The sequence below is a fragment of the Vicugna pacos genome, chromosome 6, assembly GCF_048564905.1.
Source record: "Vicugna pacos chromosome 6, VicPac4, whole genome shotgun sequence".
Lineage (NCBI taxonomy): Eukaryota > Metazoa > Chordata > Mammalia > Artiodactyla > Camelidae > Vicugna > Vicugna pacos.
This window is the reverse complement of record NC_132992.1, coordinates 12922240-12941545: the sequence shown is the minus strand read 5'-3', so window position 1 is coordinate 12941545 and position 19306 is coordinate 12922240. Positions and strand designations below refer to the sequence as shown.

Genomic DNA, 19306 nt, shown 5'->3' with positions numbered 1-19306 from the left:
TGTGTGTACAGCTTTAATTTTATAACTCTTTTACTAACCAGCAGACTGAGTGGCCCTCAGCTAATTCATGAAGCATACATAAGGCCCCGTCCTCATCTTGAGAACTCACCCCTTCTTACTGAGAAATTCTGCTATTTCCTCAGCTTTTGAGAGTCCTACTGGGATTCACTGCTTAATTCACTCCTTCTAGATCAATCAAATGTGCTCTTTTGAAGCTGTCCAGAGTTCATTGTCAGCAATTGTATGCTTCACCTCCAGGTGAAATATACAAACTCACACAAACATATTCTTGTGTGTGAAAACATATAATTTGAGTGACAAAATACCTTAATGACCAAAAAATTTAGTTACAGATTTTATTTACAAAAAAATAAATCTGCAGTAACAACTATGGCATTCTTTAACAGTTTATTCTAAACATCTTTCCATACCTGCGCACGTGTATCTCCCCTGCATTTATTTTTTAGTCTCTTATTGATGGTCTCTTTAACTGTACATTTCTGGAAATTACAATTCCAAATTTTGTCAAACTCACCTTTCATGTTGGAACTCTGGGCAGCACTATGGGGAGAGAACTGCTTTACCAAGCAATGAAAATGATATTTGGAGGCAAGAAGGACCTTGAGGCCACCTCATCCACCAGCACTTTGACACCAAACCTCAGCTTGAGTTCATGAATATCAAAAAGTTACCTGTGGTTTCCCTGATGGCTCTTTAAAAAGCCTATCTGAGCACATGTTAATGTGAGAAATTTCTCAATGCTAAAATTGTTTCTTTGATTTAATATTTTTATAATTAGATCTTTCCTTTCCTTCAAAATTCTGAACATCTGCCATTTTTAGGTGACATTTCTCACCAAACTTCACTAACAGAAACTTTTTAAATCCACAGGACTTCAGGGAAAGATTAGGCAGTGCAGTCTTTTTTTTTTTTTTTTTTTTTTTTCCTTTTTAACTTTTAAAAGTTTCTTCGTGGCTAAAAGTAAACATAGCACATGTGAACGTTCCCAAAAGTATTTTGAAAAAAATAACCCAGCTTGAGAAAATTATAGAAAAATATTTTCAAATATATGCCAACCCTCCGTCTTTCAGTAGGAAAACTATGCTATGAAACAAGGATGAATAGCCTAATAAAACTGCGTTAATGATATTATTTTGTATGTTTTTATTGCATTGTGGGAATAGACAGACTGGCTTTCTAAAGACTGAGATGAGATTATTTCCAGCTTGTTCAGTTTCTGTGATGTTTTACAGTAAAAATAGTGTAAGAATACTGTGGGGCTACTTTTAAAATTTTATACAGTTCACTTCCCATTTCTTTCACAGAAAGCTGGTTATAGTTTATTTCCCACTGGAGGCTTAATGTTGCTCATTTGCCCATTGTCTGTTTCCTAATTAACCAGGAGAACTTTCCTGCCAGCAATGCTGAAAGACTCCAAGATCTGAAATCCACCGTTGACCTGCTAACAAGTATCACCTTTTTTAGGATGAAGGTACGTCATTTATTTTTGTCACTGTCCCCGCATGACATAACACATTTCTTCCCTGGAAAGTTCTGGCTTCACCCTTCTTTGATCAGTGCTTTTCATCCTCAGTGATTAGGGTGTGGTGCCTTTGCCTGAGCTAAATGAATCTTCCAGTGTAAGGTGTGTTGAAAAAAGAATTATCCTCAACACAAAAGATATTCTGATACACTTGGCTGTACACACTGATACACTGATACACTTGGCTGATACACACTGATACGTCTTAAGCTCACTAGTAAGTCGACAAAGCTAAGAATGTCAAATGGAAATGGAGTTCACTTCGTGTTTTAGTTTTCACTCGAATGTCTCGCTGACTTATTCATTGCAACAGAGAAGCCAACTCTTTTAAGTGTACCCTAATCGTAGCAACTACCATTTTCCACCCTGGGAATGTCTGGATCAGGATGGATGTGATTGCTTAATCTATTAGTATAATTAATTATTATCTACCAAGCTAGGCAAACATTTATTTTTAGATATATCTCCTTTGCTTTAATTGCATGTTCTCTGTAGTCATATCTTGGCTTGCAGGACAATTCATATAAAGCATTTCTTAAAACCATTTTGTCAGGCTCTGGACTAAACATGTTTGCTCTTTGAAAGAGTTTTATGAATTTTTTTCAGGAAATTCCTATACAGTTGCCATGATTATCTTAAATTGGTATTTTATAATATAAGAGAGACAGAAAATAAAATAATATTCTATCAATCATCAGTCCTTCACCGTTCAATTAAAATCATTTTGTTTAAAGTCATGGTTCGATTAGGTGACTGGGATAAATAGTTTACATCAATGCTGATCAACATCTGCAGGAAGGGTGTGCAGCGAGTGATAGTGAGACGCAGTCTGGGCTCAGTGGGAAAGTTTTCCCACTGACGAGGGATGCCTGCCATTGACATTGAGGGGTGGGGGATGGGAGAGAGGGGCGGGAGTGCCAGCAACACTGCTGCATACCTGCCGTTCCTCAGTCACCAGCCTGGCGGTGTTTAGGACACAAAATAATCTCAAACTTGCAGCCCTTTCTCCCCAGCCCTCACTGCCAACTGATGGCCTTGCTTCTGATTTCATTGGTAAAAAACAGGAGCAGCTCCTGGAGAGGTTCTGCAGCCTGAGACCACGTGCTCCCGCCACCCACCCCTCTGCCTCCTTACCTGCATCTGTGTCCATTCACTCTTCCTTTTTTTTTTTTTTATTACTATTGATTAGCTGTCTGTTCTCCTAGAAAAGGCCATCTCTTCCGCTTGTGCAATTAATTGCACCCCGTTCTGAGTACACATACGTCGGTCTAGCAATCCTCCCCGCTCACCTGAACTTTCAGACTTCCCCTCTCTCCTGAATATTCTGTGTCACCAAACGTGCCATCAATTTTCCAGTCTTAAAAATACTGCTTGACTCCACTTTCTTCTCCAGTTACTACCCTAATTCCTCTTTTCCTTTAATACCGAAACTCCTCAAAATAGTCCTTTGTATGTTTTCTTTCCAATGTATTTTCTCACATTATCTTTTGAACACATTTTCTCCTCTCATTATCTTTTTTTTCTCATTGCAGATGGTAAAATTCATTGTTTTTGTTGTACAGATCTTTAGTTTTGACAGATGTGTGGCTGTATAACCACCACTACCGTTATGATCCACAGCAGTTCCATCAGCCTCCAGAATTCTCTTGTGCTGCCCTTTATAGTCAGCCCTTCTCCAACCCCTTGAAAAGCCACTGATCTGTGGTCGTTTCCCTACGTTTTGCCTTTTCTGGAGCATCATGTAAAGGAAATAGTAAACTATGTAGTGTAGCATACTGGCTGTTCATCCATCTTCTTGAGAGTATCTTCAGTTCACTCCTTTTTATTGCTGAGTCGTAATTCTTTGTTATGCATGTATTCCAGGCCTTTAAGTTGTTTCCAGTTTGAGGTCATAACAAATAAAACTGTTACAAATATTCAGGTACATATTTTTAGTGTTAATGGTTTTCATTTTCCTTGGGTAAAGACCTCTGAGTGAACTTCTTCAGTCATTAGGTAAATGTTTGCTAAACTTTACATGAAATGTCACCTTTTTTCAAAGCAGTTGTACAGTTTTGCATTCCCAGCAACCGTGTGTGATTGTCCAGTTGTTCTACATCTTCTGGTGAATGAAGCTCTTATTTTTTCATGATTTTAATTTTTTTCAGCCATTCTAATAGGAATGACATTTTATCTTACTGTGTTTTAAATTTTACTTCTGTATTTATTAATAGTGTTCATCACCTTTTCTTGGGCTGATTTGCCATCAGAGTTTCCTTTATGAACAGTTTGCTGAAATGTTCTGCCCGTTAGGTTATTTTCTTATGGAGCACTGAGTTCTTTATGTGCTCTGGATACAAGTCTCCGGTCAGGTACTTTATTTGCTAGTACTTTCTCCCTGTATGTGCTTTGTCTTTTCATTCTCTAACGCTGTCTTTTGCATAGGACATGTTTTTAACTTTGATAAAATCTGCTTTACCAATTTTTCTGGTTATGGGTAGTACTACCAGCTAAACTAAGGTCACAAAGAGATTTTCCTGTTTCTTCAAGTTGTACTTTACCTGTTATGTTTAATCCTGAGTTCCATTTTGAGAGTCTTTTTTTTTTAAGTAAGGTATGAGGTATGGGCCAAGGATTATTATTTTGTATATGCATGTTCAATAGTTTTGACACCATTGCTTGAAAAGATCATTCCTTATTAATTGAATTGTGTTTGCATCATTATGAAAAATCAGTTGGTCATATTTGTTTGGACTCAGTGTTGTCCAAATGTCTATAATTTCACCATTATCATGCTGTCTTTTTTCCATCCAATTGACTTTTTTTTTTAATTGAAGTGTGGTCAGTTACAATGTCAATTTCTGAGGTACAGCATAATGTCCCAGTCATGCATATATGTATATACACATATATTCATTTCCATATTATTTTTCATTAAAGATTATTACAAGATATTGAATATAGTTCCCTTGCTATGCAGAAGAAATTTGTTTTTTTAATCTATTTTTGTATATAGTGGTTAACATTTGCAAACATGCTGTCTTGATTTCTGAAACCTTATAGCAAATCTTAAAATTAGATAGTGTGAGTTCTTCACCTTTTTTGTTTTTAAGAATTGTTTAGATGATAGTTTATTTCTTGTTGGGATTGCATTAAATCTATAGATCAATCCACAGAGAACTGAAATTTTTTAAATATTAAATCTTCAAATTTACCCTTATTTTTGGAGTCTACTCCAATCAGAATTTTGCCCCATCACTTCACCAAAAATGATCTTGTCAAAAATCACCAGTGATCATCAGTTTGCTAAATCTAGTGGTCAGTTGTCAATCCTTGTCCCACGTTGTTCAGTGTCACTTAATATATTCCATCCATCCTCCCTCCAGGAAAGCTTTTCTTCCCTAGACTCCCGGACACCCTTCTTGCTTCTTTTTCCTTCTGTCTCATTGACTGCTTTTTTCTCTTCTCTACTATCTTACTCTTTCTCATTTGTCTGATGTCACTGGGCTAGAATTACCCGGGATTTATTTTTGGGACCCCTTCTCTTCTCTGTCCATACTCATCTAGTCTCATTTCTTTTAATTCTTCTCTTAGCTCATACTTCCCAAATTTAGATCACTAGTTCAGGCATCTCCACTGCTCCAGACTCATTTACCCAAATGTCTATTTGAAATCCACTTGTATGCATCATAGGCTTCTCAGTCTTAACCTGTTGGTAATTGAGCCCCTGATCTTCAAAACACAGCCTTGCTCATCTAAGTTGAAGATACTTCCCTTGTACCAGTTACTTAGGCTAAAACTTTGGGGTCCTGACTCCTCTCTTTCTCTCACACTAATCATTCAGTCTGTCAGCAAATCCCGTTACCCCTTCCCTCCAAAATTAACCAGAATAAAATTTCTTCTAACAGCTCCTTGCTTTGCACCATAGTCTAGGCACTGTCTTCCATGACTGAATTACTGCACTAGTCTCATGGCAGGTCTTTCTTTTTCCATAAGGCTCCCTCATACTGCCTTAAGGTGAGGTGGTATAAGGGAGCCTTAAAAAATGTAGGTTACCTTGCTCTTCTGCTCAAATAGTCAGTTTCTTCCCACCTTGCTCAAAGCTAAGATTCGTACAGTAGTTTCTGTGTGATTTTCCCCCTTGTCTCGTCATCTTACTTCTCTAAATTCATCTAATGCTGGAGTCCTCTGTACTAAATTCTGTTCCACTGAAACACTTGCTATCCCTCTTCTTCATTTTATTTTTCCTGCAACATGCATCATGTGATATATTATATTGATTGATTTATTAACAACTTACTAGCTTCCTGAGGAAAGTAATTTTTGTTTCTTTTGTTCCTTGCAGTATTGCCATTGTCTGATATATAGTAGGTGGTAAATACCTGTTGAGTGATTGAATGAATTATGAGTGAATATAATCCTGATTAGTGACTTTGTTTCTGTTTGAATATTTAGTTATGCTCATTTTCTCTGAGTTGTCACATCAGAAAGTTAAAGGAGGTGTTTGTACATTTAAAACATTTTTAAGACCACATTTTCCCTGAATACAGAAAAATCAACTTAAAGTGTTTATTGAATATTGTTTGAGTTGTTTGTACTGTTTATACAGCTTTTGAATTTAAGCAGATACTTTTTCCATCAGGTTCTGGAGCTGCAGAGCCCTCCAAAGGCCAGCATGGTGGTGAAGGACTGTGTCAGGGCTTGCCTGGACTCTACGTACAAGTATATTTTTGACAATTGCCATGAACTCTATTCCCAGCTCATAGACCCGGTAAGAAAAGATGCTCGTCTACTTTCTGTTTCTAATAACTGCTTCCATAAATTTTGAATGACAGTAAGTGGGAAAGTACATTGATTCAATTTCACATTAACTACATACAGGTTTTATGAATTTCCTTATGTTTCCTTCACATTTGAACATCACTTTTATATACGTGAATTATTCACTCCTTACAATAACTTCATATACTGAAGGTGAATATTGTTCTTCAAGTGGTTCAGGTGAGGAGTCAGTTTCAAAAGAATTAAATGATTTTGCTTAAGGTCACTCAGTGAGGAAATGGTAGATGTGGGATTAGGATTTAGGATTTCAACTCCTGCTCCTGTTCCCTTCCCCTAACACATACTGCCTCTGTTACCATTTTATCTCATAAAAGTGATGGATGGGAGCATGTTTATAGCATAGGATGGCAACACTGTCACATATGTAAACTTATTATTAAGGAATATTTCAAAACACAAAAGAAAATACAGAAAGTAAATCAAACATGCATCTGCTTACCACATAGATGGCCAACTGTTACCGTTCAGCAGTTGTACTCTGCTCTTCATTGTTTAAAGGCACTCACTGTTAGACATGAAATGGCATCTCACTTTGTACGTCCTTCAAATTTCATTCTCCATTCCTCTTCCTTCAGAGATGGACGCTATCTTAATATTGGTGAATTTGAACATCTTTTCACATACGTTAAATGCACACTTCAGTTTTATTTTCTGTGAATCCCATTAATTCCTTGCTGATTTTTCCCTTGGCTTGCTCACCTTTTACTTATTTTTTAGAAAATTCTAAAATACATTCTAGGTACTAATCTTTGTTGGTTATGTGATTTTTCATATATTATGCCCCTCTTTATAGGTGATGTGTCTTTTGTTGCATTGAAGTTTTTTAATGTACACTATGATTCATATTGCTATTACTTCTGTAAAACTAGTGTTTGGGGATGGCTTTTTTATGTGGATCTGTTGCCCCTCACTTACCTGAAGAACACAGTTGCTCCACCAGATATTGAAAACTGCAGTTACCTGTGCAACTTCCTGGTTACTTGAATGGGATGGATTCTAGAAAGCATATTTTGGGATGAAAGCGAGTGGGACTCGCTAGGTTTCAAGCTGACTTTCTCATAGTATTAATCCTTTCTGGGGTCACTGGCTCTTTAGCCTAATAGGAGAAAAAACCTAAATCTGGAGTCTGTCATTGTGTAAGCAAAAGAGTATATAACCACATAATTGTTCATAACTTCCCCACTAGATGTGCTCTAGCTTGGAAACTTGGTTCTCTGGGGTTTCTAGGGGTTAAATTGTCTCTCACTTATAATCTACCCTTGGGTGGCTTTCTAATGGCTCCCCTTTGTCTGTTCTCCATTCTCTCTCTTCCTCCCATAAGGCTCTTTCAATTCTTCTCCATTTTCAACATCATTGTCTTTATTTTACCCAAAAGATAAAAATGAAGCTTTTTGTTACACCATATAAGTTACCCATACATAACATCATAATCAGTCTTACCAGACTTCACCACCCTTAATTTTCTACTCCTTGCAATTCCGAACTCAAATTGATACCCTCTCATGAGCTCTGAATTCTGTTCATTTCTGTGTATCGGCCATCCTTTTCTACAGCCATATGTTTATCCTCTTCTGTATTCCTAAAACATTCTTCCCCATCCTCTGCTTCCATCAGAATCCAACTTAAATATGACCTCCTCTCCTACTAATTCACGTTAAGTGGATAAATCAAATCATCAAGGTCAAGTGGCATACCTTATTTAGTGTCTTTCTAATATGTTAATAATCAATCACAGTTTTATTTATATAAGATATGTAGAAATATGCACAGTTCCCATAAAGCAACCATGCCTCTAACAAAAAGCAAATAGATCATAACATCAAAATGAATCTACTATAGCTTAATATTTGTTGACTTGACTTTAGGAAATGTTTATGTGATTTTCTAACCAACTGGTATTCTTTTTGGGTAGATAGAGCTATAGATCTTATATGAAATCTTGTCAGTGTAAGGACTGTTTGGAGCTAAGCTTTAAATTTAAGAAAAAGACTTTTCCTTAAAGATTGCTGTTACTTGAAATTCTAAAGAAAACACCCATTGGACCTGAATAATTTAGGAATCTGATCCTCCCTAGAGCCCTTCTGAAACCATCCAGAAACAGCTGTATTGATTAAGGCTTATCTTCTTTCTGTTAACTGAGCCATTCTCCTAGGAACTCAAGAGCTTTTTTTTTTCCCTCACACTGTACACCTGAATGTCCTCAAATTCTGATGACTTTATCTTCAAAATTAAATACCTTATCTTCATAATACATCCAGAATCTAACCACTTTTCACCACCTCCATGCTCCGCCTGGTCTGAGCCACCATCATTGCTCACATGGATTACTTTGTAACTTACTAATAGAGCTCAGTGCTTCTGCCCTGCAACCTGTGTCTGCTCTCAACAAAGCAGCAAGAATGATTCTTTTAGAAAGTAAGTCAGATCACATCTCTTTTGCATGTAATGGTCTTAATTCCCTTCATTTCAGTCAAATTCAAAGTCCTTTCAATGGCCTGTAAGACACAGGATCTTCCCATATTGCATCTTCCACCCGACTTACTCTGTTACTCCATCCTTTATACACATCATCATGTGAGTGGAGAGCCAAGTAAGCGCTTGCCCACAGGAAAGTAACATGAACAGTGCTGTGCCTGGTCCCCATCACAGTGCCTGGATCATAGGAGGTGCTCAAAAATGAATTTGTGGAATGAATTGAATAAATCAATAAGCAATAACTTTTCTCAAACAATATAAGAATTTATTGGCATATTTAACTTCTTATAAACAAGACTGAAAGAGGTGCCCTGTTTTGTGGTAGACTCTTCAGTGCTTGCCTCCTGCAGTTGTACTGGGTTGTGTCACAGGGTCCTGGACGAGATGTAGGAGGAGATGATGAAAGGCACATCTAGTCACAACTCTTAAAAACATCCTAGAGTATCTTCCTGCTCTCTCTCCTGCTGCAGTAACCTGGAGGGACATTCCAGATGATGTAGCTACCAGGTTGGGGAGGGCTATCCAGCCAGCTACGAACTTTAGATATTTAAGAAGTAATCTATTACTGCATTCACTCATGGAGATTTGGAGATAAATTTCTTGCCACAGCAAACTTGGCTTATTTTGACTAATAGACCTTCAAATCCATTTCCAATTTGCCACCCAAACTATCTACTTAAAATACATCTGTGTTCAGATGACTGTCCTGTCTGTAATCCCTGTTCACTCATGGCATTAAGTCCAAAGTCTTTGCTGTTATCCAAAGGCTGGCTAAGATGTGAGCTCTATCTTTCCTTATTTCAAGTTAATTTCTACCTTGCTTTCTATGATCCAGGACACTAAACTCCATGATGCCTTCATCAGCATTATCTTGAACTACCTGGATTTGCTTCCCCCGCCCCAAACCCCATCATTACTAATTCTGTCTCATCTGACCTTTCCTTCAGAAAGCCTCTAGGACCTGTCTTAGCTGAATTAGGTGTTCCTGCTTTCTGCCCTCACAATACCCTCACAAATGTGTCACCACCAGCACACTTATCATGCTGAATTTATTTGGCATATAATATGTTTGTCTGGCTTGTCGTCCCCACTAGACTGCGTGTTTCATCTTGTAGCCCCAGTGCTCAGTGCTGTGCCTGACAGAGTACAGTGATAAAGTAATTAATTAACAAGAAACAAATTTTATAAAAGAAGCACTCTGTTACTTGGTTATTTATAGTCTGTTTCAGTGACTCCACTTCCAAGTCTGTGGTCAAGAACATGATCGCTGATATCAAAACCCCTGAGTTCAAGTCCCACCTCTCCTGCTCATCATTAGTTTTGTGACCTTTGATGGGCTAGTCAGCCTCAGTTTCTTTATCAAGACATGCTTTTAGTATTCATGCCATGGACGCTCTGAGTTCTCTCTAGATAATGTAGTGCCTGAAACCAAAAAAAAAAAAAAAAAAAGAATTTCAGGGTTGTTAGACACAGTATAATTCTGATTATTTAAATATGGAAGCATGTTTTCTTTCTCCAGAGGGGTTTTGAAGAACCATGTAAAAATAGTCCTCAGAATAAAAATGAAAAACGGATTTGAGAAAAAAGTTGACGTTGTTGCAGTTAGAAGAAATAGATAGAACTGTGGTCTGCAGAGGCCAGCTGCCACTCACGGAGCAGCGTTTACCTGGGCTGAATCACCAGGCCTGTGTTTGTCCTTCAGTTTAGCATAAATCAGAGCACAGGTGTGGCAGTGTGGACCATAAGTGACTGATCTCCTGCTTAAAGACACATGAGAGACCAATCTATAAACTAACTCAGTGATCAAATTGTATTTTATTAATAATGAGTTTAAGAATCGTCTCATATGTTTATTAGCCTTTTGAGTAACTTTTTTTTTATAAAAAATGCCTCTTCATATCTTATACCTATTATTTAAAATAGAATCTGTCTTCTGGTTGCTATTCTGGAGTTATTTCATTCTTTGTCAGCTTTTGGCATTGCAGAGATTTTTCACAATCTGTCTGTGTTTCTTTATCTTCGTCACAGTGTACATTTAAAAAAATTTTCTGTTTTAATATAATCAAATTGACCAGTTTTTTTGATTAAAATTTGAGCTTTGGAGTATTAAAAAGTCTTTCCCACTCACCCTCAAGTAGAGGGTCTCCTTATGTGGAATTGAACAGAATGGGTGTGTTCTAGCTTGGTAATAATGTAGATCAGGAGGAGATGAGATTGTGAAATGGTGATAAAGGAATAGATGGAACAATGGATGGACAGGCAAGACAGATGGATATATGAAAGGTGCAAGGTCAAGATACGTGTATTTAAGATTCCAATATTTCCCCTACCTCAAGTAAAAAAAAAAATAAAGAGTAAGTTAAGCCTACATTTCTGGAGCAAAATATTCTGTTTTTGTGTATATGGAATCTAGTACCTAATCTTCATAAAACCTTTCAATTGATATGAATTTGGCATCTAGCAAGTATAGAACTGGATTAGATGTATTATTGATTTATTATTATCATTACCTGCTTCACATGGTCATACACAGTGATAGGAATGGTGACTCCTGAAACTGCATAAGGTTGTAGACGTGGAACCACCCTGGTAGAGTCTAGAAGTAGAACCAATATTCATTATGTAATTTTTGTTTTGTTGTGTTCCCACTATAGAAACCTTTGTTCTTAAAGATGTACTTCATTCACAAATAATGACAGGCAAAAACAAATTAATCTATGATGTGCTTCTTGGTATTTTTTTAAATCTTTAATTAAAGTGTTTAAAATGTGCTGTTTCATTGAAGGTTATACATGGAGTCGAGTCATGTCACTTATAATTTATTTTTTCACACTGTGACTTTTATAATTACTTGGGAAATTAATGGGTCTTGAATCTGCTGCTTTTAAAATATAGTTGTGGAGTCAGATGGGCATTCCAGTAAATCAAATTACTCCAAATTCATGAAAAGTACAGCAAACATAAATATGGAAACATACATTTTCTTATACTTGCTTGTGTCTAGTTCAGTGTTTCCCAGACTTCCCTAATCCTAAGAATCACCTGGGGGCTTGACCACCTCAGACCCAATAAAATAGGGTATCAGTGAAGAATCCCAGAAATTCATATTTTTGCTAAAAACATTTTTTTTACTGAGTTACAGTCATTTTACAATGTTGTGTCAAATGCCAGTGTAGAACACAATTTTTCAGTTATACAGTGAACATACATATATTCATTGTCACTTTCTCTTTCACTGTGAGCCACCACAAGATCCTGAATTTATTTCCCTGTGCTACACAGTACAATCTTGTTTATCTATTCTACATTTTGAAATCCTGTCTATCTCTTCCCACTCCCCGTCCCCCTGGCAACCACAAGTTTGTGTTCTATGTCTATGAGTCTGTTTCTGTTTTGTATGTGTTTATTTATTTATTTATTTTTAGATTCTGCATATGAGCGATCCTATATGGTATTTTTCTTTCTCTTTCTGGCTTACTTCACTTAGAATGACATTCGCCAGGAACATCCATGTTGCTGCAAATGGCGTTATGTTGTTGGTTTTTATGGCTGAATAGTATTCCATTGTATAAATATACCACCTCTTCTTTATCCAGTCATCTGTTGATGGACATTTAGACTGTTTCCATGTCTTGGCTATTGTAAATAGTGCTGCTATGAATATTGGGGTGCAGGTGTCATCCTGAAGTAGGGTTCCTTCTGGATATATGCCCAGGAGCGGGATTCCTGGGTCACATGGTAAGTCTATTCCTAGTCTTTTGAGGAATCTCCATACTGTTTTCCACAGTGGCTGCACCAAACTGCATTCCCACCAGCAGTGTGGGAGGGTTCCCCTTTCTCCACAGCGTCTCCAGCATTTGTCATTTGTGGACTTTTGAACGATGGCCATTCTGACTGGTGTGAGGTGATACCTCCTTGTAGTTTTGATTTGCATTTGTCTGATAATTAGTGATATTGAGCATTTTTTCATGTGCCTATTGATCATTTGTATGTCTTCCTTGGAGAATTGCTTGTTTAGGTCTTCTGCCCATGTTTGGATTGGGTTGTTTGTTTTTTTCTTATTAAGTCGTATGAGCTGCTTATATATTTCTGGAGATCAAGCCTTTGTCGGTTTCATTTGCAAAAATTTTCTCACATTCTGTAGGTTGTCTTTTTGTTTTACTTATGGTTTCCTTTGCTGTGCAGAAGCTTGTAAGTTTAATTAGGTCCCATTTATTTATTCTTGCTTTTATTTATATTTCTTGGGTAGACTGCCCTAGAAGAGCATTTTTGAGATTGTATGTCAGATAATGTTTTGCCTATATTTTCTTCTAGGAGGTTTATTGTATCTTGTCTTATGTTTAAGTCTTTGATCCATTTTGAGTTGATTTTTGTGTATGGCGTAAGGGAGTGTTTTAGCTTCATTGATTTACATGCTGCTGCCCAGAAATTCATGTTTTTGACAAGTTCTTCAAGTGATTATTTGACATTAGGCAACTATTAAATAAAATAAAATTTTCTCACTAGCTCTGATTTTATTTTTTCTTTAGATTCATTTTCTTTTTGAAAAGTGTCTAGAGAAAAATAAAGTAAACTTCAATTGAAAATTAAATTATAAAAAGAGCTGTAGTATGTAAGAAATCTGCTTAAGGGATATTTTTGCCTAAAAGTTTGTATTAGTTTTTATGGCTTAGATTGCTCTTTCCCAGCTGCCCAGAATTTATAGAATTCTTATAATTCCTTTTCAAGTGAAAAAAAAATTAAATGTTAGTGATATTACTGAATCATTAGTAAAATAATATAACAATTAAGATCATAGAAGAGACAATATTGTGAAACAGATTGTAAACCCCACCAGAGTAGGAATTTTGTCTCTCTTGCTCACCAATGAATTCTTCATATGAAGTATAGCATTAATATATAATAGATATTCCAAAAAAAACTGGGTGTAATAGTTGTGTTTTTTGTTTATAATACATGTAACTAAAACTATCAGGCTTTTGTTTCAATGTATGGCTCTACTACTGACTAACTAGACTTAGCAGAACAACCATTCATTAATCAGTTTTACTCATCTCTAAAATAAGCATAGTGATACTTTACCTCTCTATTCCAGAACCCAGCAAACTTTAGTCATTATGTGTCTGTGAATGAATGACTTTTAAATCCTTAAAATCCAAAAGAGGTATGTTTGGAGGTATCTAGAAAATTAGAAAACAGTGCAGAAACATAATTAAAAGAAATACACTAACGGTAGAACTCAAGTCCATGTATCATCATCCACTCAGTGATTTTACTGAAATGCAGACTTTGGATAGAAAGGCAAATGAGAAATTCTTAAGGAGGAGGTAAGGAACTCTGGGCCATCTAGAAGGACACTTACCATAGTAATGTTTGATGTATTTTAAGAAATCAGTATATGCCACCTTCCAGGAAACATTGGTACTATTGTCCTCACTGATTTAACTTTATGTATGTTCTTTGTTTATAAGGGCTGTGTGTGTGTGTGTATGTATATTTGAGTGTGTATGCATGCATATATATATATATATATATATATATATATATGCTTAGAGGCAGGATATACTCTCCTAATATTTTTTATCTTATTAATTGTTTTTGGATCATAATCATCAACAATAAACTCCTGAACAAAATGTTACATTAATAAACTGGGATATAATGTATTGATAAGACACTCTTTGTTAAAAGATTTTTATATTTTAGCAGCAGTTTCCTTTTAAAGTTCCTAATCTTCAGAACAATGTCAAATGATTGGCATAAAACCAAAACATAATAAATTATCAATTATACTAACTTCTAGAATACATATATAATTTAACCATCACCCATAACTAGTGTCAATACACGTTCTGTAATACATTGTCAGTAAAGGCAAAATAGACTGTTACAATCTGGTAATCCAATTTCGGTCACTATCTACAGAACAAGTTAAAGGATAATGGAATCTCGCAAAGAAATGAATTGGTCCCTTTCTCCACATCCTTGCTGCATTTTATTTTCCTCAAATGTGCTATGTGGATCTCCACAGAGAGGTTCAGTTTCCTTACTGTTTTTTGAAATACCTTATTAAAATTCAGGTTTTATTCACTTTGAGTGCTTTTAAAATTTTGTCGAAAAAATTTAGCTTTGAGTTTCTTATTGTGGCAGTGATAAAAGTGGCCAAAGGGAAGCATTCCAGATCATATGGAAGATTGGTTCTAAGTTCTCTGTCCCACTCAGGGAAAAAGATTTAGAAGTCATATATTCATTTACAAATATACAGTAACTAAAATTTGTTGAGTTCTTGTTATGTCCCAGGCACTGTTAGAATAAGGAAAAGAGCAGTAACAAGAATAAGGGAAAGAGCAATGAACAGTCGTCCTCATGGGGCTCACAGTCTAGCCACAGAGGGAGACATTAAAAAAATTACTACACCAATAACTACAATATATTGTCAGTGGCTGAGAAGGCAAAGTACAGTGTGCTCTTGGAATATATAACAGAAGGAACCATCTAGTCTTGGATGTAGGAAAGAGTACAGCTTATAATAATATGATTTCTGGAAATCCATCACAGAGTATCCTTTCCTGAAGGTGTTAATTCTGGAGGTATATATCCAGAAACAGCAGGGAAGTGTTACACAACTGAAATAAATAAATAAAAGGTTCTCTCAATCTTTGCTCAGAATCATGGTATGGTAGGCAGTGTCGGGAATCCCGTAAGATGTTTTATTTTTTATCTCAGCAAAAGAGGTGAAGTAGGTCTACTTTTGCTGAGTGTCAGTTACCTTCCTCTACTGAAACTGTCTTAACTAGGTCACCTAGACTTTGCCTAAACCAGTGGTCAATTCTCTGGCCTCATTTTACTCAGCCTCTCAGTAATGTTTGTTACTACTCCATCTCTCCTGAAATCCTCTTCTCTAAGTGTTTTTTTTTTCCACTTTTTTTTAACATTTTTAATTGAGTTATGGTCATTTTACAATGTTGTGTCAAATTCCAGTGTAGAGCACAATTTTTCAGTTATACATGAACATACATATATTCATTGTCACATTTATTTTTCACTGTGACTCTTCTCTAACTGTTTGATAACCATTTTTATTTGTTTTCCTCCAACCCCACTAGCTGCTCCATTTTGAACTTTTTAAGCAAACCCCCTCCTCTGTCAGGCCTTTGAGTGCTGGAGGCCCCAGGGCTGTGTTCTTGACTCTTACTCTAGCCATACTTGAGTGAATCAGTCCAGTGCTTCAAACACAAGGCAGTCTCATAAAAACTTGGAATCACATCAGCCTGTTGGAAAAGAGGGCTTGTGTGTGGGCTAGGATGAAGGAGCTAGACCCCTTTTTTTCAGTACTGGAAATAGTTGTCACAAATCCTAGAGAATAATAGGTGGCCCTGCTTGCCTCACGTCAACAAGGAATCGTGTTGCACTTTGGCAAGAGGTGGGCTTGTCTTAGGCAAAAATGAAGTTTTGAAATAACATGTACCTGCATTGTACATGTAGAACCGTGTCCCCACCATCAACTTAGGAAGATACTGAGTCTTGGGCAAGCTATTTAATTCCTCTAAGACTTAATTTCTTCATTTGGCAAGAGGAGTAACAAAAATTACCTCATAGGAGCGCTGTGAGGATTAAATGTGGTAGTGCTTTGTGAATCACCTTACTTATAGGTATTCAGAAGGCATTCCTTTTCTTTTTTTTTATTATAGTCCTTTTTTATTGAGATATAATAGGCATAAACATTATATTAGTGTTAAGTTTGTAACATGATTCAGTATTTGTATGTATTGGGAAACGATCACCACAGTAAGTTCAGTTAACATCTGTCACCATAAAGAGTTACACAAATGTTTTTTCCTGTAATGAGGACTTTTAAGACCTATTCTCTTAGCAACAATACAATACAGTATTATTAATTATAGTGACTGTGTGGTGCATTACATCCCCATGACTTACTTATTTTATAATTGAAAGTTTAAAACTTTTGACCCCCATCACCTATTTCACCCACACCCTCGCTCTCCGCCTCTGGCAACTAGTCATCTATCCTCTGTATCTATAAGCTTGTTTTTGCTTTTGGATTCCATGTTTGAATGAACTCACACAGTATTTCTTTGTGTGTCAGACTTACTTCACTCAGCACCCTCTCAGGGTCCATTCATGTTGTTATAAATGGCAATTCTTTTTCATAGCTGGATATATTACATTAAGAGTGTGTGTGTGTGTGTATGCACATATATGTATGTATGTGTGCATCTATGTATCTCTCTCACATCTTCTTTATCGCTTCATCCACTGATGGGTGTTTAGGTTGTTTCCAATCTTGGCAATTGTAGCTAATGCTGCAGTGAACATGGGTGTACCTACAGCTTTTCAAATTAGCATTTTTGATGGTTCTAGGGGATAAATACTCGTAAGTGGAATTGCTGGGTCATATAGTAATTCTAGCTTATTTTTTTGAGATAACTCCATACAGTTTTGCATAGTGGTAACACCAGTGTACATTCTCACGAACAGTAAGCAAGGGTTCCCTTTGCTCCACACCTGCACCAATGCTTGTTATATCTTGTCTTTTTGATAATAGCCATACCAATAGGGACGAGGTGATCTCATTGTGGTCTTGATTTGCATTTCCCAAGTGATTAGTAATGCTGAGCATCCTATCATGTACCTGTTGACCATCTCTATGTATTTGAAAAATGTCTATTCATATCTTCTCCAATTTTTAAAATAATTTTTAATGGAGGTACTAGGGATTGAAACCAGGACCTCATGCATGCTAAGCATGCACTCCACCACTGAGCTATTACCCTCCCTGCTTCTGCCCATTTTTTTCAAGAATTCTTTGCTTGTTTGTTTTTGCTATTGAGTTATGTGAATTCTTTATATACAGGCGTACCTCATTTTACTGCACTTCACAGATGTTACTTTTTTTTTTTTGACAAATGGAAGGTCTGTGGCCACAGTGCATTAAGCAAGTTGTATCAACACTATTTTTCCAACCACATTTGTCCTGCCTCTGTGTTGCATTTTGGTAATTCTAGCAATGTTACAAACTTTTTCAAGGTGAGACCCTTTACCAGCAAAAAGATTACAGCTCTCTAAAGGCTCGCATTAGCATTTTTTAGGAATAAAATATTATTAATTAAGGTATATATGTTTTTTAGACACAATGCTATTGCACACATTACAGACTACAGTATAGTGTAGACATAACTTATATGCACTGAGAAACCAAAAACTATGTGACTTGCTTTATTGCAATATTCCCTTTATTGTGGTGGTCTGGAACTGAACCTGCAATATCTACAAGCTATGCCTGTATTTGGACTTTAACCCTTTATCAAGTATATGATTTTTTAAGAATTTTCTCCCATTCAGTAGGTTGCCTTTTCGTTTTGTTGATGGTTTCCTTTGCTGTGCAGAAGCTTTTCAGTTTGATGTAGTCCCATTTGTTTATTTTTGCTTTTGTTGCCTTTCCCTTTGGTGTCAAATCCAAAACATCTTCACCAAGACTGATGTCAAAAAGCTTACTGCCTGTATTTTCTACTAGGAATTTTTGGGTTTCAGGTCTTAGATTCAAATATTTAGTTCATTTGGGCTAATATTTGTGTATGGTGTAAGATACTGGTCCAGGCTCATTCTTTTGCATGTGGCTGTCCAGTTTTCCCACCATTTCTTATTGAGAAGACTGTGTTTTCCCCATTGTATAATCTTTGCTCCTTTGTCATAGATTAACTGACCATATATGTGTGAGTGTGTTTTCTGGCTTCTCTAGTCCATTGATGTATGTGTCTGTTTTTATGTCAGTACCATACTGTTTTGACTAGTGTAGCTTTATGATATTGTTTGAAATCAGGAACCATGATACCACCAGCTTTGTTCTTTTTTTTAAATCAAGATTGCTTTGGCTGTTCAGCGTTGTTTGTGACTCCATATAAATTTTAGGATTCTTTGTTCTATTTCTGTGAAAAATGCCATTGGAATTTTGATAGAGATTGCAATGAATCTGTAGCTTGCTTTGGGTAGTGTGGACACTTGACCAATATTGATTCTTCCAATCCATGAGCACACAATATCTTTCCATTTCTTTGTGTCTTCTTCAATTTCTCTATCATCACTGTGTTGTGATTTCCAGCATACAGTTCTTTTGCCTTCTTAGCTGAATTTATTTCAAAATACTTTATTCTTGAGCAGTTTTACATGGAAGTGTTTTAAAAATTTCTCTTTTTGATAGTTCATTATTAATGTGCAGAAATGCCACAGATTTTTGTATATTAATTTTGCATCCTGACGCTTTATTGAATTTATTTATTCTAACAATTTTTTGGTGGAGTCTCTTAGAGTTTTCTATATATAACTTTATGTCATCTGCAAATAGTGCAGTTTTACTTCTTTTAAATTTGGATGCCTTTTATTTCTTTTTCTTGCCTAATTGTTTTGCTAGAACTTCCAATACTATGTTGAGTAAAAGTGGTAGGAGTG

General features: G+C 36.2%; 1 protein-coding gene across 2 annotated transcripts in view; it reads left to right on the top strand.

Moving 5' to 3' along the window:
* UNC13C (unc-13 homolog C) overlaps nt 1-19306 on the top strand; it is a 471320-nt gene that overhangs the window by 247407 nt on the left and 204607 nt on the right. For both annotated transcript variants that reach the window (XM_031672763.2, XM_072962394.1), the window contains 2 exons: nt 1403-1492; nt 6165-6293. In XM_031672763.2, the coding sequence (XP_031528623.1) occupies nt 1403-1492; nt 6165-6293 (219 nt within the window). The remainder of the gene's footprint in view (nt 1-1402; nt 1493-6164; nt 6294-19306) is intronic.